The following is a 24,205-nucleotide window of genomic DNA, read 5'->3' as shown; positions in this document are numbered from 1 at the left end:
CAGAGACGAAAATATGGGTTTCAGATATTGAATTCAGTATTGAGCTGTCTTGTGATACAGTACAAGAAATGGTGAATAACTTGGACAAAATATCATTGGTATAGATTTTTGCCTATTCTGTGTCAACTTTTGGCACAAAAAGCAATTAAGTTTCTAATGCCTTTTGTTACAACGCCCGAATGTGAAACTACCTTCGACTTAGTTTTCTGAAACATATACACAGAAATCGATTAGATATGTCACACCAGGTTTAAGAATAAAGTTGTCATCTTTTCTGTAGACAAAGCTCTAGTCAACAGAAACTATATCACACTTCCCTTTAAGACACTTTCATTGATTACAATTTTTGTTACTTTTTCAATAAAAGTCAAATAATTGAACATTAACATTTGTTTAATTTATCAGCAAGTTATAAGCATTTTTACTGGGTGACGAAGGAAACATATTGAAACAACAGGGTCTTTGTGAAACGCTGTATATGGCGATAACATTTCGTGGCAAAATCCTTTTATTTGGTATGTGACATGGGCAGAAAGTGAGAATTGAAACTAATAGCACCTCAATAGCAGTTCTGGCGGTAAAATAAGTAATCTTATAACAACAAATGCTATAAAGGATAAAATAAATGAAATATTTTTAATATGCATTGTGTTTAAGCGTAAAAAATATTAAAAATTTACATTGGACGAAATTTAATCATTTTAATAATTCGGGTACACAGTAGTCGAAATACTATTTATGTAGATGGGCTTAATAAAATCAGTGAAGCTATACGTTATCTACTTGCAAATTTTATAGTGCTCTGAGGTCACATTATTAAATTTACCAAGCTTCAAATTCCATTGCATTTTAGACTGACGCTAACACAAATTTGCCATGTACTCATTTTTTTTTTTCAGGTAAAGCACTGGATTAAAGAAACGATTGAAACTAAATTTAAAACTAAAAATAGTAACACATGAGTTAAATAATGAAATTTAATAACACTTTAATATCAAATAATATTTGTACATATTTTTCAGATGATCCCGTGGAAAATCCAGGAGTGAAAAATTCGAGATGATTAGAACTGGAAGAAGAATCTTATCCAAAGAACAGTATTTTCTTGAACCGTTTAGCTTCTGCCCATTGTAAAACCATTGGAGTTGTCATATCTCTTTTGTATTCTTCACATTATGAGCTTAGAAACCTGTAAAGAATTGTTTTAAAATTTAATTAATATGCTTTTCAAAGTACAGGATTTAACTAAGAATTAATGTCAGATTTTGAGAAGAGTGACATTTGGAAAAGATACAGTTCTTCGAAAATTTTAGAATTCTTTTGACTGACGAATGTAGAAAGAATATTTACTGTACAAATACTAATAATTACTGTAGAAATAATATTTACTATAGAAATAGTATTTAATGTAGAAATAATACAGGTGTTAAATGAAAACATTTTCAGGGCATTTAGCATAGGACTCAAGGAATTGGAATTTTGGCCTTGAAAATAATGACAGAAAGCATGCAGCGGGTACTCTGACGAAAACGAAGTGCCATGAAACGAAACGGGATATCCATGTATATATCTCATGTATTATTCGAAATTAGAGAAGCATATTAAAAATATTGTTTAAAAGTTCCCTGTGGTTTGAAATACCCAAATAATCCTGGAGAAAAATGTCTTTTATTACAATGAATTGCAAGTTGCATGTATCAGGAATGTTCATATCTAACTGTAATATGTGTCGTTCATATCGAATTCTGAACATGTTCCTCAAAAGAAATAAGAGAAACGATCTGTTGGACTTAAAACTGGGCAGGTACTCCTCAAAAGCTTATAGAGACATCACATTACTTTGAAGATGGAGATGTGAAAAATGAACAATGTCCTCGTCGGACTCGAACCTGGACCTCTTGAATACGCGCCGAGTATGCTAACCGTAACACCACGAGGGCATGCAGAAAGGAGCAAGAAAATACCTTATGCACCCCCCTTTTAAAGGGAGACTGGGGATTAGGGAACTCTATCGCCAAATCTTGGTGATAAAGAATCATTATCCACCACCTTTAAGTTTGTGGGCCACTGTATATTATTTGACGCAGAGGACAGGAAAAATGAGCATTGCTCTCGCCGGGACTCGAACTTGGGCCTTTCGAATACGCGGCTATCGTTACACCACGAAAGCATGCGGAAAGGAAGGAGAAAATACCTTATAAGCTCATTTGACCAGTCTGCTTTGCTTTCAAATGTGTATCGGAATAAATTACGAAGATGTATGATGCTTTGTAAAGAAAGATACTCTGATAAACATGCAGGACACATAACACTTGGTGAATGTCATGAAGGAAATCTGAAAATGATCATGCAGAAAAGTCCCCATTTAAAATTTCTTAGAAAAAATTGTGTCTAACTAGAAATGTCCTCCAGAAAGCACGCAAAATAATTAAGGAGAAATTGAACCTTATTTTTGCAACTGTTTGGCGTGTCGGTTCTTATTAATCTTTTAATAAGCATTTTACCTGCTAATGAGTCTATCTCTTCATAAAAATATGCATTTCAATATGCATTTATAATGATGCATTTCTGCAAATGATGCATTTCCATCATAAGTATGTTACTTTAAGTAATTGTAAAAAAGCGTAATATCTTTTATTATTACTGAAAATCAAATCGTGCATCCTTACTAGACAATGAGTGTTAACTGTGTATTTGATTATTTTCAAAACAGGATTTTTAACAGTGGCATTTCTCCCCAATGTTTTTGATGCTACATCATGAGGACTCAAGATAATATTGCGCAGTATCCTGCAACATCTTCTGGTAATGCATACCCTTTCCTACTGGTCAGTGACTAGAAAATTCTTTAAACTTCTTAGAACTGAGAAAATACTGGGTGATCCAAAAGTAACAAAAAAATAAATAACAATTTAAAAGGTATAGCTAGTAGCACGACGTCTTTTTAATATAAATGCACAAGAGATAGGGGATTTATTTTCATGCGAAAATATTTATTCCATAACCTCTGAATGCTTCGCTGACATGTCTTCGTGCTACAGCTATCGCAGAGAAATGGCATTTTGTACGGGACTCTGTAAGATCCAACTGATTTGTGGAGACCAACTGATTTCGAGGGAAGTAATGGATTTGGGAATTTTTTTTTTCAACAGATGGGAAGCAACGCAGACTGATTGTTAAACATCGTGTGGACGAAGCAGGGTAACCTTTTGCTTGATTGAAACGTAAATGCACACAGATAGATGCTGCATATGAACAAGTAAAAACGGACACGTAATTGTAAAAGTACCTGTTGCATCAACCGAAGGTGACAGTATCGTGGGAGTTCACTGCGCCATTCATTATAGGAATTATTTTTATCTGAGGAAGTGCACAGAGGTATATTTGAAATTGCTACTATCACAAATAAAAGTTATCTATGCTTTCAAGAGACAGCATGATTTCGTCTTTGCAAGAGAGGCATATATGCTCCATAGTGTAACATTCATGCAGTGTAAGACCATGCAGTGTAAGACGCCCAAGCTCATGGGCGTCACATTAGATATTTATAATTATAGCTGCATTGCGAACTCTGCTATACGAATGTCTTGCACAATTGAACTACTACTTGTCAATGAAAATTGTAACTATAGTTTTAGAGTCATTACATTATTTTGAAGAAGGTGATGTGAAAAATAAGCAATGCCTTCGCAGGTACTCGAACCTGGACTTCTCGAATAGGCGCCGACTGTGCTATCGTTACACCATGCCAAATGGAGGGAGTATGTAGCTTCAAAAAAATCTTCCGTTGTTAAAAAATGTCATTTTTTCCATTCTTGTGGAAACCGATCGAGGTAATGTCTATAATTTTGGATTATTAAATTTTTACTTTTTCTCTTAGTTGTCAGATTACGTTGTATATTGCGATCATTTGTGTCGTTAGATACTTTGAAGACAGATATTTTAAGATTTGGTTTGGAGGTGTTAAGATCAATTAATGGTACACAGATACCATGCAATTATGTACATTGATTTCCTGTTTTTTCATTTTATTTAGCAGCAGTAATTAGAATACGGAAAACGGGAGTTAAAAAAATACCGTCAAACTATGCGAAAACTATTTATAACATTTCAAATTAATTGCGTCAGCGAAACAATTTGCGTTGCTATGCAATTTTTATTATGCATGTATTAATTGCTGCTAACAAAAATAAGTCTAAATAAATTAAAATTCAGTTGGTTTCATTTAATGGCAATATAAAACCTTTATTTTTTCACTTTCTGAGGAATGTTTATTCGAGCTTTGTAAATTGTCAGCCTCCTCAAAACTTGAACATTTGATGCAACTTAGCCGCTTTCATCATATTCAGTGTGCTAGAGAAAAAATGTAATATAATAAAATAGAGTCTAATGTTTCATCAACTTTGTATAGTTAAATAGTTAACTACTTATGTTTATTAAATTTTTGTTTTAAGTGACGGTTAAGATTTCAATCAATACCGCTCAGATATTTCCTTTTATTCAAAAAGATTTTTTTTTCTGGACAAATACTTTTGTTTATTTAAATAATTATTACTTTTCTGAGTTTGAAAATTAATTAAGTAAATCTATAAGAAATGTGTTCCATATATCTTTAAATTAGGGTTACATATGTCTTGAAAATTCAATTTCATATTTCGAATACATTGTTACTTTTCTTCAAGAAAGTGTTAAGCAAGATGTTTAAACTATTTAATTTTTCATAAATAAAAGAACAAAATAGATAGCTTACGATCAGTTTAATCTATATTGTTGATTTCTCTGGACTGTTTTTAAGTGCTTTAGCAAACTAAATTGAAAGCAAGTGATCATCTACAGATCTTAATATAAGAAACATGTATATACTATTTCACATTTGTTTAAAGGAATTAAAATTATGCTGACTTATATCTTAAACATTTGCCGGTTGGATAATCTAACTTATAACATTTTCTTCTAAGTAAATTAAAATACATATTGCCGATCGTATTAGCAGTGCCTGTATCAACACGTTATACATTCACAAACATCTATGTCGTCTCCAGGATTCGAACCTGGGCCCTTCGGTACCGCAGTTCCCCTTACCACTACATCGTCTGGTCTGCTGAAGCATCATTTACTCAATTTATAAAAGATCACAGTCTTTTTCTAACCTGTCTGAGTCAATCTGGATAGAAAGACAAGGGCATCTTTTAGCAATTCCGGTCACTAAATATTTGAATGTCCCTTTACTCGAGGCGATCATCTTAAATTGACAGCTTCTGGACATTGGGCTCTCTTAAAGTTTAATACACTCCCAAAGCGATACAGTTTGGGATTGAAAATGCTCCAGCATGTGCAAAAATTTCTCACTATCATTAAAAGCTGCGTTGTTTAAGAAATGTATATATCTTCAAACACAGTTTATCTAATTTTATGTACTTTTTGTGTTTAGTTTTTCCCTTCATTTTTTCACGTGTGTTGTATTATATATATCCTGATGCTAGGTAAATACTTATAACAAGCATTATACATGCTCTACTTAAAAATATGCTTAATGATGTGTGTCAGTATTGCAGATGTAGATAAATGAAATTAATGATATTGATAAATTTGTAATATCATTGCTATGAAACATTACAAAATATATGCAGATCATTTTTATGCTCGTTTATGTATCGATTTTATTATTTTCTTTGTTTAGTTAAATCTTTTTTTTTCAATAAATTTTCCTACTAGGATGAGATTCAATTCCTCATGGCTAATCTAGGATGGATGCCATCTTGACGGCATCATCAAGCGTTAAAGGAACTCTTTTTTGATCATAAATCTTTCAGAATTTAAATTTTATTTATTTATTTACATTTGATGCAGTATTTAAAAGTCTGTTTGAACACATAATTATATATTTCTTTTTAAACATTTTTCGCGAATTTAGCTTCTGTAGGAAAATGGTACTGTAACATTTGAGTGGAAGAGAAAACTAGGATTAAATAACTCGGTAAAACAAGCAGAGCTGCTAGTTATCAGCGCTGCAGTAAGGCACACTAACACATATCAGCAACAGAAATTATCCACACGCAGCAACTCAGCGTGAAGTCTAGCAAATATCGCAGGATAAAACAGCAGGTATCCACCGAACTGAAAAATAGCTGCTGACTATGCCTGTCTCACAAAGACTCACTCTAAAATGGGTTCCCTGTCACAGGTTTCCAAAGCAATAAGGTGGCGGACGTCCTGGCTAAGTATTCAGCTAATGGCATGGAATTGCTAAATTTCCTTTAATACTCTACCAAAATTCTTTGGTCTTACATTAAAAGGGCAACTTTCATATGCTTGCTACAAAATCGGCAAAGTAGAGGATGATCAAAGGCAGATGTAAATCGAAAGACATTTCACTTATTGTCAAAAGTTAACATGGAAATCAAGACCCATCGTACTAGCCCTCCCACAGTACTTGAGAAATCATGGGCTGTTCCCAATATACCTCAAAAGATTCAGACTTAGGGATACTTCCTTCTATGAGTGCGGACAGTTAGGCGACAGAGACCTTTATGACTTCCATTGTGTTGAAAGAAGAATCTGGCACTCAAAGAAACCAGCAGATTGTTCTTGGCCAACACTGATGTCCAACAGACTAAAACAGAGCAGTTTTTGATAAAATAGAGAAACTCTCAAGACACTGGTAATCAGAAATCACTGTAAATTAATTTATTTGAATATTTGAATTGATCAGAATTTTATGCAAGTAATCAGGGTAACGTTTAGAGCCTACAGTTATCAAGCAAAATAATCCCCGATGTATTTGTAATTTTATAATACAATAGTAAGGCTTGTTCTCGTACATCAACAAGTGTAAGACAATAGTGTTTGTTTCAAGCACTCAGAATGTGTATGAATAAGAACTCTGGACTATATAAATAGACTATATGATGTAAGATTTTCTAAAATATAGAAACTGCTATGTGTGCATAAAATTCATCACTGAAACGTAGGTAATAGTATTTAGTAAAATATGTATACTATTTAATTGTTAGTATATAATAACGTAACATACGTTAGTGTAATTATATAGTCAGCATCAGCATCAGACGTAATACAATAATATTTATGATTAATTATGAATTAGTTTTATGAGAATTTTTAACAATATTTTGTACTTTTATTATTATTACTTTTTTTAGTCCAAAGGGGCTTTGTCCCTGAAGGACTGTTGTTTTCGTTTTGCGATTTTGCGTCGATTCACTATAAACGGCGAACCACTTTTCAAACTGTTGCCACCAAATGCTAGAGTCCTGCATTATGTTTGAAGAAATTAAATTAGGAAAAAATCTGCATAAATGTATGTCTATTTCTCGCATTAACGGTACATAGAGCCATCGAATTTTGAATAACGTAATCATCCTACAAATATGGGTATGTGAAAGACCAAATTTGAAATTTTGAATTTTTTTTATTATCGATTTCCTATTTTGTAAAACTTTAGCGAATTTTTTATTAACGAACTCAAGGATTTCAAAGCGAGCAATGGCAACGTTGTACAGAAAACACATTTTTTATCTCCAGGGCGCTAGTCTCTGCATCGGAAATTCTGAAGATATGCTCATTTTAAAACTATTTTGCGATTTTGCTTTTGAATTGAATTTCATGGTTTAAGTGCAAAGAAAGTGAAATTTAATAAATAAAGGTAACAAACAAAATGTTAAAACAAACGCCCCTTTAGACGTAATTTAAAATCTGAAACCTTTCAGGTTTTCTTTCTTTTAATTTATTGTTTTTATTTAAGTATCACTATTATTATTATTATTTTAAAGTGTTTTTGAAAGTATTCCTATACTTCTTTTGCTTACAGCAGTATTGCATTATCGTATAAACATTTGTAACAGAACCTATTTTATCGAACGCCATCTAGTGGCAATGAAAACGACTTACCGTCAAACTTCCAGTTGCGATGAGGATAGGTTATCCATTATTATATCTCCATAATTCTAACATTTAATTTTAAATTTTAGTTCTAAGTGTTAGTTTTAGTGCATGTTCTGTTCTGATGTGCATATTCTTAGCAACTGTTTATGTGCTCTGTTAATAAATACTTTTAGAGCTAGCCGACGTTTGTGTTTATAGAAGAACAGTTACACATTAACTGTTCGAAACAAGAGCAAATATTCTTATAAGTGCTTAAAATGTTTTCCCTTATACTGGTTGGTAAGTTAGGAATAGTTAGTTTCCTAAGAACTGCTTCCAAAGGTTTATAATTAGCTTTATTTCGCATTTACACGATCCCTATTGGACAAGCATGTTATTGCATTAGAAATGCGGGAGGAACATTAGCAACATACAGATGTGAGATAAGCACAGGGTATTACTTTTACTATTTAGGTTTTACTCCCATATTAAGCGAATTGGCTTCATTTATCTTCTTTATATAACTTGCATAATTGCATATTTGTTAACCTTTGTAGCTTTCAAAATATTGGATTATATATATAACCGTATTGGTATCATGTACCTTACTGTAACTATTAATATCATGATTCAGTAACAATTTGTATATATTTATTATTATATGTCACATACATGTTTTTCCCTTCTTGCGGTTTAGAGTTTTAGCATAAGTCCAAAACTATCAGTAAATATTATCATAGTGCATTATAATGTTTACGTTTCTTTTCCTACGGTTAAGTGAGGTGTAATTAGTTCCCTGAAAACGGAATCTTTTTAAAAAAATTAGCATTATTAGCCCAGATGAAGAGCTATTAATTACGGTTTGTCATTTTGCGTTGATTCACTATAAACGGGCTTCACTTTTAAATTATTGCCACCAAATATTACAGCCCTGCATTGTATCTTGTAAATGAATTAATGAAGAATTTGCATGGATGTATGTATGTTTCTCGAATTATGAAAAATCGACTGTACCTAGAGATATCAAATTCTGAATAACATAGTCCTTCACTCGAATATGTGCATCTGGAAGCCCAAATTTGGAATTTGTTTTATTATCTATTTCATATTTTACACAAAACGTTAAAAAATGCGCCTTTGAGCGTAATATAAAGTCTAAAAGCTTTCAGATTTTTTTAGTAATAAGTAGTTTCTTTCTGTATAAGATGACATTGTATCAATAGAGCAGTAAGCAGCATATTACATAGCACATAATATATTCAAGTCTTTTCCTGAAGTATTCATTCTTAACGAATTCGTTTCTATTGTATATCACATTTAAGTTTGGCATTTATATCTGTTCAATGCATTTATTTGTTATTATGTTATATTCGCATTTTTATACGCATGATTTGGCAACGTGCGTCCGTAGTATCATATTGATTTAGCAAGTTGGCTGATTTTACTTATATATTACTTATAATGGAGTTTATAGAAACACTAGGACGGATGCCTAATGGGAATAGGTATCTGCATACAATTTGATCTTGCAATGTAATTTTTGTACAAGAGAGTTCGCCAACAGTGATTGTACTGCTCTAAGTTTTCGGATCATTTGTATGTTACTAGATTATTATTATTAGTGATTTGTCCCCTCTTTGACCCTGTCCAGCTGGGATGGTATATCATTTAGTTTGGTTGAAATTCAATAATTGACAATAATCTAACTGTAACATAATCTGCAGAAGTCGTTAAACGCTATATGAGTTCAAGATTTGCGATAGATTAATAGGTACAAGAGCATATTTCTTGCTCATCAAAGAAATTTTCTGAAAATAGCTGAGCCAAAATTTATGTTGTATGATATATCTGAACTGTTTCAGAATATAAAAGATATTAGCGTATGAACGAAATTAAATATTATTTAAGCCAAATACATAGTACTTTCAGTACTCATTATTAGGTAATGAGTTAGTAGACTTTATACTACTAACTCATTACCTAATAAATGAGATAAGCTAAAAAATGAATAATTTAATTTTAATCTTTAAAATCTAATTTCCTCTTTTCGATAAATAACGCTTAAATATTTAGGAACAAAATTAAATGGTTAATTTAAAAATTTATAATACAGTATTTATCATCTTATTTTGTTGGATTTATTGATATTTTATTTGCTATGACAATGACGGTAACAAAATGTTTTAAACTAATAAAATATAAATGCGTATATCCCTACCTGGGAAAATTATACCGGAATTGTGCGGTTCGGATTTCCATTTCGCTAAGGTGTCTTCAGAAATCCTCATTTTTGCGTCATTTGAAACAGGAATTTTTCTGCTGCTTTCACTAAAATGTTCAATTCCCGTAAGTAAGATGCGACTTGTTTCCTCACTTAAGTTGCGGTCTAGAAATTGTCTGCAGTCATTTATGACATCTACCAGTTCTTGTACGGTTGGTTCAATTATTTCCTCCGCTTGGTTCAGAATAGGTAGAATATTCTCCCTAGTTAAAAATTCAAAATTTTAGATTTCTTGGTATTTACACATTCTTGGTTCTAGATGCAAGTGAAGCGATTTCAGTTATTGCATCTCATAAACGCAAGAGTTATTAACTCTCACGTTCTTTGACAAACAAAATGATTTCAATGGAGGAGGATTCATGTTCTTGTGTAAATTTTACTTCAATTAAGAAACAACTGTTTTGAACAGGAAATAATATGTATTAAAAAAACAGTTAAAACTCTAATCCATTTGTGCGGAGATAGCAGCGACAAATCGCGTTAATAATGCAAAATGAAATAAAATAAAAATAAAAATCACAATTAAAATTCTTCTCATATTCATTTCTCAATAAACCACACATAAATATTAGAAAAGAGAAGCACATTGGCAAACTTCAAGCAATAAAGAACAAAACATATTCCAAAAATAAAAATTAAAAATTATATTTGCAACCTTTCACTGCGTGCTCATCAGGAAATTGGCGCAACGAAAGAAGAAAATAAAATAGACTGTTTTTGAACTGACAAAGACACAGATTAAAGTTTAAAATTTAAAAATAATCTTGGAAAAACAATAACTTCAGAAAACCGCCAAAGGAATCTGTGTCTTTATCGGTTCGCCCCTATTGCCAGAAGTAAGCAGTGTAACATTTGTACCATCAAAAACACAGACCAATTAAAAAAGATTGCAAGATCGTAGACAATTTTAAAAACATATTTTGAGTAGATCGAGGCCAAAAACAAAACTTACAAAAATAATAATCCAACATCTGAAAAAGCAAATCCATGTGCAAATGTTTTAATTCAAAATTGAAAAAAAAAAAAAAAAAACTGTATGCAAATCTTAAAAACGTATAGGTCGGGTAAAAATAATACCAAAATTCATAAACAAGCAAAAAATTCAAAAACCTATTAAAAATTTCTATTTGGCATTTCAACAAAAAAAATGGGAAAAAGGTAATCCAACATATGCAAAAATGTAAGACTTAAATGAAAATTTGATCCACAAAACAAAATATAATTTAAAATAACAAATAACAAATAGAAAATTTCTTAAAATGAGTAACACAAGAATACAAAGTTTTGAAATACCAAAGTATATCTAGTTGTAACGAAAGTTTTCCGACAAAAAACATTAAGTTAGGAAACAATAAAACATGAAGGCAAGTACCCTTATTGCGAGTAGAAATCGCCACTCAAATCTATGATTTTCTGCGAATTTCTTGGTAGTTTTTCAAAGCTTCGGCTCACAAACTTGGTGGTTGCGAGTCTAAAAAGAGATCAATCTCATTTCTGACGTCCTGTGCAGAATAGAAAATAGCATTAGCAAAATGTAGTTTGCAAGTGTGAAAAAATGTAGAAGTCAAAAGGAGCGATGTCGGGGTCATATGGTTGGCGTGGCAAAAGCTCCCATTCGACTTCGTACAGAGTCCAGCCAGTGAATGCAGACAAGTGTGGTCTTGATTCATCATGATGGAACATTACCGTTTTTTCGTCCAGACTTTTGTCCTTATGCTGATATTCGAGAAATTTAGTGAAGGCCTGGACACGTTTGTCTCTATCTGCTTATGTCATCTTATGCGGCACTCAACGATTGAACTTGTACGTGAAGTTTATGCAATGCATAGCGCGACTAATGGACATTTCACTAACGTCTAAGTCCTCAGCAAGAACTCGAATGGTTGAGTACTGATCTTTTCCCACACATTCTTGCAGACGAGCCTCATCAACATTAGTAGGCCGACCAGAGCGGTCTGCTTCTTGAATGTCATAGTCCTTGTGTTTGAGCTTTTGATACCAAAATTTCACAGTATCTTATGATATAAAATTAGAACCTAAAGCTGTACACATGATTTGGTGACATTCTGTAGCTGACGTTTTGCAATAGATCTGGAAATAAATGGCGGTTATAATCTGGTAGTGTGATAGTTCCATTTCAAACACATTGTACCTAATGATAACGATATTTTTTTAATAATTTCACAAAAAGGTTGTGTTCTTTCAAATGTGTTCTTTCAAATGCCAAAACTCGTTTGACAAAATATGATTAATCACGCCTACGCGAACTGTTTGAGCAGATGATATTTGTGGCTGCGGGAAGCTTTCGTTAAAACCCGATATACACTCATGCGCAGTAACAAAGCCAAAAATGCGTTAAGTAATATTTTTAGATAAACTACGAATTTAAAATTGATTAAATGCGGTAAAAGTGATAAGAAAAAATCTGAAAAATTTCAGATTTTACTCTTTAGTTTCTACTTTCGAAAGAGGAATATGATTAACTAATACTAATACCTCTTACTCACTAATAGTGACATTACATCTGATAAATATACACATTTATAATAAAATTATAACTTATTTCTGGTAATTTAAATCGACAGCATTCCAATGGTAATCTAATAGGTATTTGCTGCAAAATAATATATTATTTTCAAACGCGAGGGATATCTCAACATGAATTCTATTTCTGCCCAACGTGTTTGAACGACTGAATGACTGAACGACTGACTGACACATGTATGAGAGATTACTGCCTCTACCATTAGTCAAAATGTTTTGGCAAAGTCTGGTATTTTAGGCCTAATTCGAAGATAGTACGGCATTGTCAAGCATACTGTTACAAATCTGATGTCACTACCAATGCATAACTGATGTTGAACCGTATCCAAACTTATTATTCTTTTTCTGTATTTCAAAGCATAGGATAATTTCTCCTCAAGTAGGAAAATAAAATTCCATTGAAATTTAAACAATATTTTCTATGGATATTAAATCTGCATCTCTGCTATTATAAAGCTATATTCATTATAATAGAGATGGATAGCGTAAAGCTGTTAAGTATCATAACGGGAAAAATTTTAACAAATTCATAATGAACGTATTTTACCTGTTAATGGATAAGTTAATAAACCATCAAAAAAGATGTATCGAAATTAAGGTTTCAGACTAGGTTTTGGTTAATGAATCTTGCATGAATTCATGATAATGCCATCATACTCGAATTGAAAAAGAAATGTAAGAAAGTTTTGGTGAATGATGACAAAAACATGTCATTAATTTCATACATTGACACAACCGTAAAAAATTACATATTCAAATCGTAATTATGACATGTCATTTTTTAATTTTACTTTCAATTTTAGCAATGAAATGCTTACTTATCTGAGTGCATTTCGCAATGTATTAGTTTCGGTACAGACCATGTGGCTACCACGAGAATTCCTTTGCCATGCTCCTCAAAGGGGTGTTGGAGAAAATACGTCTTGGTCTGAGAATCCTGAGCATATGTTAATACTGCCATTAAGCAAAATATAAATCCAATGTAAAATCGCATGGCTGGTTGATTAGCTATTAAAAGAAAAGAATTTGTAATTAAACGAAAGCTAAGTTACAGAAAGAGTGTAGAGACATTAGGTATTTTGGAAGCAGGCAAGAGGGAAAATAAGCAATCGCCTTCGCCGGGAATCGAACTCTAGAATACCGCCCAGCGTGCAGAACCACTACACCACGAAGGCACGCTAAGAAGGCGGGAGAAATACCTTGTAAGGTAGAGCCTCAATTCAATTTTTGGACATATATTTAAATTATTTCTTTTTGGAAACGTGGTATGGGGACGAAATTTTAGTTCACAAAATGCAAAATGTTATTATCATACTTCTCAAAATAGATGCGATTGGGTTTTGAAATACTGCTCGCTGATGTATGCTTCCTAATAACTTGTTGGTTTTAATTAAAACATTCTGCATCTACTCAAGACCATACTGTTGCTTATTATGTACATAGATAGGTGCTTTTAGGGGAATTATAGGTGAGTTGTGTTTTTCTACGTAATGTAACGTAAATAAATAATCTAGAGAGATATGCTAAGCTGGGAAGTAAGAATACAGGGGCAGGTTCATTTAACATTGAGTAAATGGGGGTAATTTGGCTACAGATCGCCAAGTTGGCAACAGTTTTGCCGACTTATTTTGTCGCGAAATATTGCGCCAAAAGTCATTAAAAGTCGCCAATCACGGTTCCTGTATCACCGCAATAGGTATTGTAATTAAATAAATGTAATTGATCACTGTATTAGCTGCAACCGTATATTGCTTTCCAGTAATTTCGAGAGGCAGGAAATGCCATAAATATCTCAATGGCAGTTGAAAGCCGTATAAGGCTGGAGAGAGCATGTGATTTCAGTTATTGTTTTGAAAGTTATTAGTTCAGCGGGAACTGAGATATCTCGCGGTTAACTTTCTGTTAACGCTTTACATTGTGTTTACATTTACTTGTGTTTAACGTTCTTAGTAGTTTGAAGTGTAACTATTGGTTGTACTCTGTGATACTCGAAAACCTGTACGAGAATTTCTACGGGAAATTCCAGAAATTTTAGTGCTTCTTTTGATAAAAATAAATTTAAGCTATCATAGGACCTCTGTGCATTCAATCTATAGGGTATGTCTCCTGCTTTCCTAGCGTGCCTTCGTGGTGTATTCGTTCTGCACGCTGAGCCGGTATTCAGAGGTCCGTGGTTCGATTTAAAGAGAAGGCGATTGCTAATTTTTCATCTTGCCTGCTTCCACAAAAATCCTAATGTCTCTACAAATCTATTACCAAATCGCATGCTCGTTACAATATATGGTACAATTCCGTTTTGAGGGCATAAAAAAATTGAAGCGAAAATGTATGCACAAAAGCGCCAAATCTAGCAAACGCGCCTCATTTAACAGCGCGCCAAATCTAGCGTACGCGCTGATTTCAGATGGCGTAAGATTATATAGTTCTATATTTCTTAAGACGCCATTGAAATACTAATTGAAATTTTAATTCTTTTTTTTTATTTTAAATTCTTTTTCGATATCCTATGGATTTAACAATTTGGGAATTGCGCATGACGAAAAGTGTACAATAGAATTTTGGGTAAAGTGCAGAATCACCCACTGCTTGACGCGTTTTTAAGAATTGCACATACTCGGTATCTATGTACACATCGACCTATTTTCACTTCAAAACAAAAATCCCAGAATTGCACAAAAACGGTACTGCGCACACCCTTGACCTTCTCTATGTATACTTTGATCTATTTTCACTTAAAAAGTAAAAGAAAATTGACAAAAATCCAATTTTTTTTACCCTTTGAAAAAGCGGCAAACAAATAAGTGGGCGATTCTGCTTTTTACAGAGAATGTTTTCAAAGAAAAAGTATCATTCATTGTAGAAAATTATGTTTTAACAACCAATGAGATGAAAGTATGCTTTAGCAATAGCTCGGTAGCGAAATAGGATGCAGGCATCCATTCAGTTATGTTTAGCAACTTTTATATAAATTATAATAATGATCTGAAATAATTATTTACTCTTATGCCTCCATTCAGTCATGTTTAGCCTTTTTTATATAAATTATAATAATAAAATTTATTATATGAAACTAACCTTTCATCTAAATTAAAACATCAATCTTTAGATAGTTATTTACTATTATACTTCCTTTTCTCGCGTTAGGGTTGCCGCAATTATTTTTGGCAGCACTGGCATCAACAATAGTTTGGTAATTTTTTACGGCCCTCGAAACCGAATAGTACCCAATATATGTATATATTGAACTCTGTCTTGGCGACTACTTCTGAATGTAACCAGCATTTCTAGAAACGTAAGAAAAACCAGACGAATAAATTTAACCAGACGAAATTGGGTCCCACTGTGGCGTCGCCAAGCGGATAATAAACCTGAACGTCAATAAATAGATTACTGTTCTAATTTTGGTTAGATATCAGGCTGCTTGTGCATTTTCATAGTTTTCGTCACGTGTAATATGAATATGAGAAATTTTCCCTTAGAATGTCCTACACAATTGCATCTCTTGCCCTTAGGTAGATAAACGTCGTATACTTTGCCATAATCAAATAAACAAAGACATCCACATTCATATAGATCAAAACTATATCATATCGTGGGCGGTGATCATACAGAAAATTTACTGTGTAATGGATATGTTTTGCAATCTGTGTTATTTAATCGGAGAGTTAAATTAACTTTCTCTTAGATTCGTATTAGATTTCAGATATCTTCAGATTATTAAGCATCAACTATACAAAATCAAAAATTCACTTGCAGCTGTAATTAGAATGAACTACAGAAATTAAATCTTCTTCGAAATTTATAATGCACTCAAATTTGAAATAACAGAAACGATCATGTTATTTTTTATCAAACCTCAATATCAAAAGCCTACATTTAAAATTATATTGTTATGCATTTTGAATATATATAAATTTTCTTATTAAAATTAACACATCCTTATGCTAAATATATAAAATAATGATGTTGGTTTATATTATGGTTTGTTTATGATTGATGCTACGCGACTCTCTTAATCAGCTAATTTCACACATTTATTTCATTTATAAATTCGAAATTTGTTCATTTGTAAAATTTTCAAAAGTATCAAAACACATTAAAATATCTGTAAATTAGCGTTACAGAGTTTTATTTAAAGAAATCGTTTACATTATTCAAAATTTCAAATTTAAAACTACATCCCTATTCATTTGTAAAAATGCCTTTGCAATACTAAATAAAAGTGAAATTGCACGAAGAATAATGTAATTTAAAATTGACATTATTGCATGTTTAAATAAATTGTATAAAAATTACGCATGTTATGCTATATTACAACTAAGAGTCCTCTTAGTCTTGTAATATATTTCAGATATTCACAAAGGGATTTTAATGCAAATAAAAATTTTAATCAGGTGTTATGATTTTCGTCACGAAAATATGATATACAAGAATCGTCAGTAAAAATCACATGGAATCCCATATTAAGTTCTCAAATCTTTAGCATTGAGCTACATTAATTAATTTGTAACTTTGTTTGTGCCCAGTTAATATAATCTCGAAATACAGTACGTTAGACGACCTATAGTAAAGTGAAAGAAGTAGCCCTTCTAACCGAATACAGGTGATTTCTCGAAACCTAAATATTTTGTTGAAAGACAAATCTTTAGCGGATATAACGTGAAAGATAGAAATACGTATGTTAATTTGCTTACACTTTGCCTTGAAATTAAAACTTTTTCTTTATTGATAACGAGTTTCAGCGAAGAATATAAAAATAATTCATGACATTCAATTCGTTTCCAAGTAGTTTTAGCATTCAATTTAAATTTTATCATATTGCTTTTGTCACATCTTCTTGAAATTGAACTAAAATAATTTTAGAATAATGAAAATATTAATTTATTAGCACTGGTGTTTCAAAATAGTCCTTATGACAAATTAAATCATACTGATATCATCTAATGCGCAATGTACCGTTCAGTAGATGTGAACCGACGTATTTATAAATATTTGTATTTCTTTTGTTTGATCCGCATTTACTTCGATTGTCAATCTAGAATATGATCTAATAAAATAATTTTTGAATTTAAATAATTAATATTCCGTTTGTCTTAGTATTTATGATTGTGTTTACAGGAAAATATAAACAAAATACATTAGAAAATTATACTTGCGTATGTATGCATTCAACAAGAAATTTTCAAGCTGCTCCGCTTCAGGCAGAAGATTCCACTTTACACAATGCAACAGCGGAAAATTTTTAAAAGTAGCTTTATTTTGGGTACCGTAGTTTTATTCATACAGTATTTATTTCTGACTTTTCGCCACCTTCACCCATTGTATTTCAATCCCATCTGTTTCTTTGCTCACTTTATTGACATAATGATCTCATAAGTTTTTATCTTGGATTTCAATAGCTGTCATCTATTTGACTTGTAGAACAAATGTCACTTTAGCTAAAATGATGGCAAATAGCCCCTGCATATGACATGCAAAAAAAAATTAAAAATGTTTGTAAGAGTTAAAATTTTATCGCCATTGTATTGTTGTCGCATTATATTAAGGATATAAGCTGAACTTCTTAAAGGTTACGTGTGCCTTTGTGTCATTATGTCGGGGGGACCTTTGTGTCTTGGAAAATGATGGCCAATTTTCAAAAAGGCATCAGTACTTTTTTGCAAATGGATAGCACGTGAATGTATCAGCTTTCCAAATTTTCTAAATTATATTTTGAAAATCTGAAAAATCGCTTTGTAGTCAAATATTGTTAATTTTCTCATTTTATTAATTATCTATATCTAGAATATTCGAAGTAATAATTTTCAGTATTGTGTATTTATTTCTATATGAAGGGATTTATGTTTTTGTATCATTAGTACTGAGAGTTCATTGTTTGACAGTCGTTCCTCATAAGCATTTGCAGTTTGTAAGTGTAAATTCCGAAGACGTACGAGAAATTTATAGTAGTTTAGCTACAGTAAGCAATTGGTTTAATCTGAGTGAGCTGCATGAATTTGATTACCAAAAGATATATAGCTTATCATTGTGTCGTCTTTTGTTAACTACCAAAGAGAGAAGTTATCGGAATCAAACTATCAGTATTTTTCACTAATACACTCGTGTGCAAAATTAAGAAAATTTGCATATTTTGTCAAATTTTTGGAAAATTAATTGACAAAATTTAATGAAATTTTGGACGAATGTACATTTACAACAGTGAAAAAGATGTATTATTCAAAGGCCCTTTAATATACGCATGATTACGTGCGTAAAATTTACAGTGCTTGATGTCAAGGTTGTGATATCCATTTGAAAAGGAGTCTAATATGGGTATAGTCCTCTTTCACAACCATGCAAGAAACGAAGTGTGATGGCATACTGGTCTACTGGTCTACTGGTCGGAAGACAGTTGACAGTTGACTGTGAAAGCCGATACCACTCCAGCGGCAAGGTAGTTTTCAAATCAATCATGATCCTCGAAAGGAAATATCGAGATAAAAATCCCGTCGCAAGAACGTCCCAAACATGCCCTATAGCATTAAAGTCAGGAGATCTGGTTGGCTAATCCTTGCGGCGAATATCTATACTTTTCTTGTAATCGTCGACCAGCTGAACCCTAAGTTGACGAGCGTTGTCTTCGATTGTCTAGAACGCAGAACCAACTGCACTCTTAACATGTTGAACATAGGGCTCTAATAAGTGTTCTCTGTACGTTATAGCAATCAGAGAACCTTTGTCAAACATATATAAGGATGTACTGCCGACCAACATAACTCCTGTCCAAACCATTTCATCTCCAATACCGTAAAGATCCTTTACCCTGATGAGGGAGGGATGGCACTGTGGGTTCTCTCCAAGTACGGGTATGTAGAGAATCACTGTCCAGGCTGAATCTCGATTCATCTAAAAAACGCACGGTGCTAAACTGAAGTTTAGTACAAGGCGTATAGGTTGTCTGCACCATGCTAAACGCGCTTTCATGTTGTGCAGTGAGCGGGACGCAAACACCAGGTCTTCTAGAATACAGTCCTATTTCATAAAGCCTTCGGACAACAGTAGACTGTGAAACTCGGGTTCCAGTGGCAGCATACAACTCATATGAGTGCTGTGAAGCTGTAGCAATCCTGTGTCGCCGCGCTGAATGTGCCAAATAATTATCTTCATTCCTTGTTGTGGATCTCGTTCGAACTCGTTCACGTCTATGCATCCAGTAACCTGAAACTGTTTTCACAAATTTAAGACGACAGTCGGTGTTACATTTAGCTCTGTAGCCACCTAAGCTCATGATTGCCCTGCCTCTAATCTGCCGAAAATTCTCTACCTCATTCCATCATCCATACGTTCGTGGCTACTCATTTTACTTGGTACCTTATAAAATTAACTCAAATCTCCCGAGAAACATGGCAAATGTCGTTAAGGAGAACGAGCACACATAATCGTCGAAAATCTGTAGTGCGCATACATTCCCTCTGCAGACAAGCACGTTTTCGCTTACTCATTCGACTCTGAATATTTGCATAATTCTACACGGAATAGTTAGTATTTTTGTTTCAAATTTTCCGCAAAAAAACATAATGTTCAAATGCTCTTAATTGTGCACACGAATGTATGAAAAACATGTTTTTTCGAGTAGGTTTTGAAGATTTTCTAGCTACTATGAATAAAAGTCTATAGTAAGTTGAAAGAATTAAACATAATAATACAGATAAGTTTAATTGACACTTTCTGTCTTGAAAAGATATTTAATTGAGCAACTTATTCACAAATACTGTGACAAAATGAAAATATATATATGCTTTCTTACATTTAGGAATTTTGGTGTTTCATATCTAGAATATTTAAGCTAGTATGTGTGTTTGGGGGGTAATTATTTACCTATTAATTACTACTCAGAGTTTATACCGAGATAATATGAAATCATGTGTATTTACATAACGTTTTGTGTAAAACGTTTTTACACTGGGAAAATTCAAATAGTGCAGGGGAAAAAACAAACAGCAAAATACCATTAGGAAATGTGACATCTGAGTACCGAAACTGAAAATCAAGCAGACATTGTTTACTAAAAGATGAGGAGATCGTCATATATCCGTCACCTGCTTACAGTTTCAACGAATTTATCATTAGTGATTGACTTTCAGAGAGTGGCTCGCTGACACATATGTAATTTTACCTAATGCAACAAAGAAATGATGCAGATTTTTTATTTACACGTCATATGATATTTATTCTTTCCGGCTCCGAGTATTATCGAAGTACTCTGATAAGTCTACGTTATTTACATGTTGAAGTAAAGAAGGTGGTTATAAAAAAATTCCTCTCTAATATGAAACCCTAGGGCCTGTCCGCTCCACCAACCAAAATGAAGTTTCAGATATTGCTATTTGAAGGTACGCTGCGAAAAAAAAGAGACAGGTCTGTATCTTCCGTTCTACTGAGCCGATTGACGAAATTCAAATTGCGTTTTTCATGTTTCGAAAGCGCGACTTAGGATGTATATTAGATTTATATACAACTTTTTTCTAGCACAGGAAGTTTGACACAAAATGTGTCTTTTTCTGAAATCACATATCAGTGTTTTTTCATATTTCGATTCTACGACTCAGATTATGCCTAAGTATTCAATTTTGTAAAATTTGATGCGAAATGTACGGAGAAATTCAGGAATTGCACCAAGAATAATTCACTTGGCGAACTTCCTAATACATGCCAACTTATTTTCCTTTCCTTTTCATTGCGCAGGAGCGGAAAAAAAAAGTGACATCGTTCCTACCTTTTTACATTGTGCATGAGTGGAAAAAAGTCACATCGTTCCTACTTTCAAATAGTTTTAACAGCATTAGATGTTATTATCGCTTACAGCGAAATTTCAAATCGGGCCAATATATAAATTCACGTATATACGTATATATTCAAGTATATATTCGAAAATGTTTTAATAAAATGCTCTAATTTTTAGCAGGTATGTTTAGAAATACATTTACTTTAAGATAATGGTAAAAATTTTATAGGTTATAATTCAAAATGTTTTCCAAAAATTTATAAAAATTATTTTAAAATAAAAAATTTAAAAACAATTCATACAAAAAATGCGTGAATGAACCTAAATTTCGAACTGTTAAAAAAGGAATCAAGTTAGTGTAATAAAATAAGAGATATTAACAAATACACTGCTGGGCACCGTAAATGCAAGACCCTGAGATATGCAAATGATTAGAATTTCAACGCAGACGCACATCACACGCGCCTGTGGCGCCACTTCAAAGCGCTATTTAAGGCTTGGAGTTTTCGACGATTTCCCATAGTTTGATCAAGTATCTGAGTTCAACAGACTAAGGATAGTGGCCTACCGAGAGTGTGAATTATCTTTCAGGGAAATTGGTAACCGTGTTGGACGAAACCAAACAACTGTAATGCGGATATATGACCGTTGGATGCAGGAGGGTACGGCGGACCGACGTGTTCGATCGCATCCACCTCAGTGCACCACTTCAGGTGATGACAGGAACATTGTGCCCATGGATCCCTCAGTCACATCACGAACCATAGCACAGCACATTCAGTCTGTAACGCATCACCCAGTGTCTGCGCATATCATTCGACGCCGGTTACAGCAGAGTGGTCTGTCCGCAAGACGTCCATTGCTTCGTCTACCCTTGTAGCAGAACCACAGACATCTGCGCCGCCGATGGTGCGATGAAAGAAAGATGGGAAAGGTAGAATGGAATGGAATTGTCTTTACTGACGAGTCACGCTTCTGCCTGCGACACTACCATAGTCGGATTCGAGTCTGGAGACACCGTGGAGAGAGGATGCTGAACAGCTGCGTTGTGCAGCGCCACACTGGTCCTGCACCGTGTATTATGATTTGGGGCGGTATTGGATATCACTCTCGTACTATAATACGTATTGCCGGTACTTTAAATAGCCAGCGCTACATCTCCGAGGTGTTGGATCCAGTTGTTCTTCCTTATCTTCAAGGCTTGCCCACAGCCATATTTCAACAGGGTAATTAAATAAATTTTGTAGTGATACCTCTTGTCTTTCTTGGTGTTGCAATTTGGGTGGCCAGCAGCGTACATACCAAACTGAATTAACATTGAGAAGCTAAAATTTTGAGAGCTATTTTTTTTTAAAACTACTCGTGCTACTTTTTCAAAACTTGGCAGTTTTGCATAATTTGAGTCGTAGAATCGAAATATGGAAAACAATTGGCATGCCATTTCAGAAAAAGCCCGATTTTTTGTCAAAATACCTATATTAGAACAATGCTATATATTAATCTTATACTTATTTGGTATGCAAAAAATAAAATTAGTCGAAGTCTGACTCCCGTCCAACAAAAATTTGCTGGGGTATTTAATTTCAAACTTTCGAATATTTAATTTCATTTTCAACTTGCCTTGAGGAACCAGTTAATTACATCAGAATAATTTGAGGTAATAATATTAAATGAAGTGCAGCAAAAAGTGTGTAGGATTTAATAAGGCGTATAAGGAAGTCACATCATATTTTTCATCTAAGGATAATTATCGAGTATTTCGTGGCATGACATGATTTATTTGGTCTCCGTGGAAAATGTGGTGGGTAAAACTATCGCGAAATGAACAGTGTTGAGGGGGGACACTGTCATAAATTGTGGTACAGAAGCATTAAATAAACCGTGTTCCGTTTTAACTATGAAAACCTAACAAAATTATAAATTATTATATAGAGAGCGACTATGCTTATTCAAACCTAAAGTATGTTCTTCTTATATTATGTAAATGGGTAGCAAATTACAAACTTCAAAGTTCTGTAGTGTTACATTTTTCCTTCAAAATGAGAAAAGAAAAAAGACGTCAATCCAAATATTTGGCCGTGTTTTATATGAAAATCTCACTTCCAGTTCTGTGTTGTTAGAGCTTTTGATTTAATTAAGTTTGGTAGCTGATCCTCTAACCGAGAGTGTAGCACGACACCAAATGGCTTACTTTGATAACGAATTACATTAATGTTAGTGTTTCTGTCCTGTGTTCAGAAACCTGCTCTAAATTGCTTAGTTATTGTTGTTGCGAGTTGTGGTTCCGCGTTAAGAGATAGATCTGAGTTAGTGTTCTCTTTAGATGAGCTTTGCATTGCGTTGCGTTTAAAGTTCTCAGTAATTTGAATTGTAACTACTGATTATACTGTAAACACTTTTACTGACATTTTTATGCAAAATTCCAGAGTTCTGAAATATTTCTTTTCATAAAAATAAATGTTATTAACCTATTACCGGACTTGTGCATTCAATCCATTACGAACCAGTACGCTCGCAACAATATTTTAGGAGAGTTAGTTTTTCTTTTTTTTTCAACTTTCTGTTACATTTATCTTCTTTTTTAAAATGTTAACTAAGCATAAAAATTGTACTAATATTAACTAATAAGTGTAACTTTTTAATAGTTAAAGTTATTATTATTTTTTAAATGAATTTTACGTTGTAGTAGAGATATGCCAGAAAAATTATTTGTTATTTTGATATAATTTTTCTAC

The 24,205-nt window shown here is 33.0% G+C and overlaps 1 protein-coding gene across 2 annotated transcripts; it reads right to left on the bottom strand.

Annotated features, from left to right (window-relative positions):
• Nucleotides 1–963: 963 nt before the first annotated feature.
• Nucleotides 964–18,020, bottom strand: LOC118195057 (uncharacterized). Of its 2 annotated transcripts, none has more exons than XM_035366291.2 (4): nt 17,863–18,020; nt 13,525–13,714; nt 10,100–10,365; nt 964–1,189 (listed from the first exon to the last, which is right to left on the bottom strand). In XM_035366291.2, exons 2-4 carry the CDS (start codon nt 13,698–13,700, stop codon nt 1,182–1,184), a joined length of 450 nt encoding a protein of 149 aa, XP_035222182.1. In that variant the 5' UTR covers nt 13,701–13,714; nt 17,863–18,020; the 3' UTR covers nt 964–1,181. The 2 variants fall into 2 exon arrangements, with proteins under 2 accessions (XP_035222182.1, XP_035222181.1); XM_035366290.2 differs by having other exon boundaries at nt 17,859–18,016.
• Nucleotides 18,021–24,205: the final 6,185 nt, after the last annotated feature.

The sequence above is a fragment of the Stegodyphus dumicola genome, chromosome 1 (assembly GCF_044657685.1).
Source record: "Stegodyphus dumicola isolate Sdum_Otavi_A_Nest chromosome 1, ASM4465768v1".
Lineage (NCBI taxonomy): Eukaryota > Metazoa > Arthropoda > Arachnida > Araneae > Eresidae > Stegodyphus > Stegodyphus dumicola.
This window is presented reverse-complemented; position numbering and strand designations above follow the sequence as displayed.

What these genes read in the sequence shown, in the direction of transcription:
- LOC118195057 (XM_035366290.2), bottom strand. An exon ending in TGCGAAATGCACTCAGATAA is followed by an intron (nt 10,366 to 13,524) that starts GTAAGCATTTCA and finishes ATTTTTAACTAG; the next exon opens with GGAGAATATTCTACCTATTC.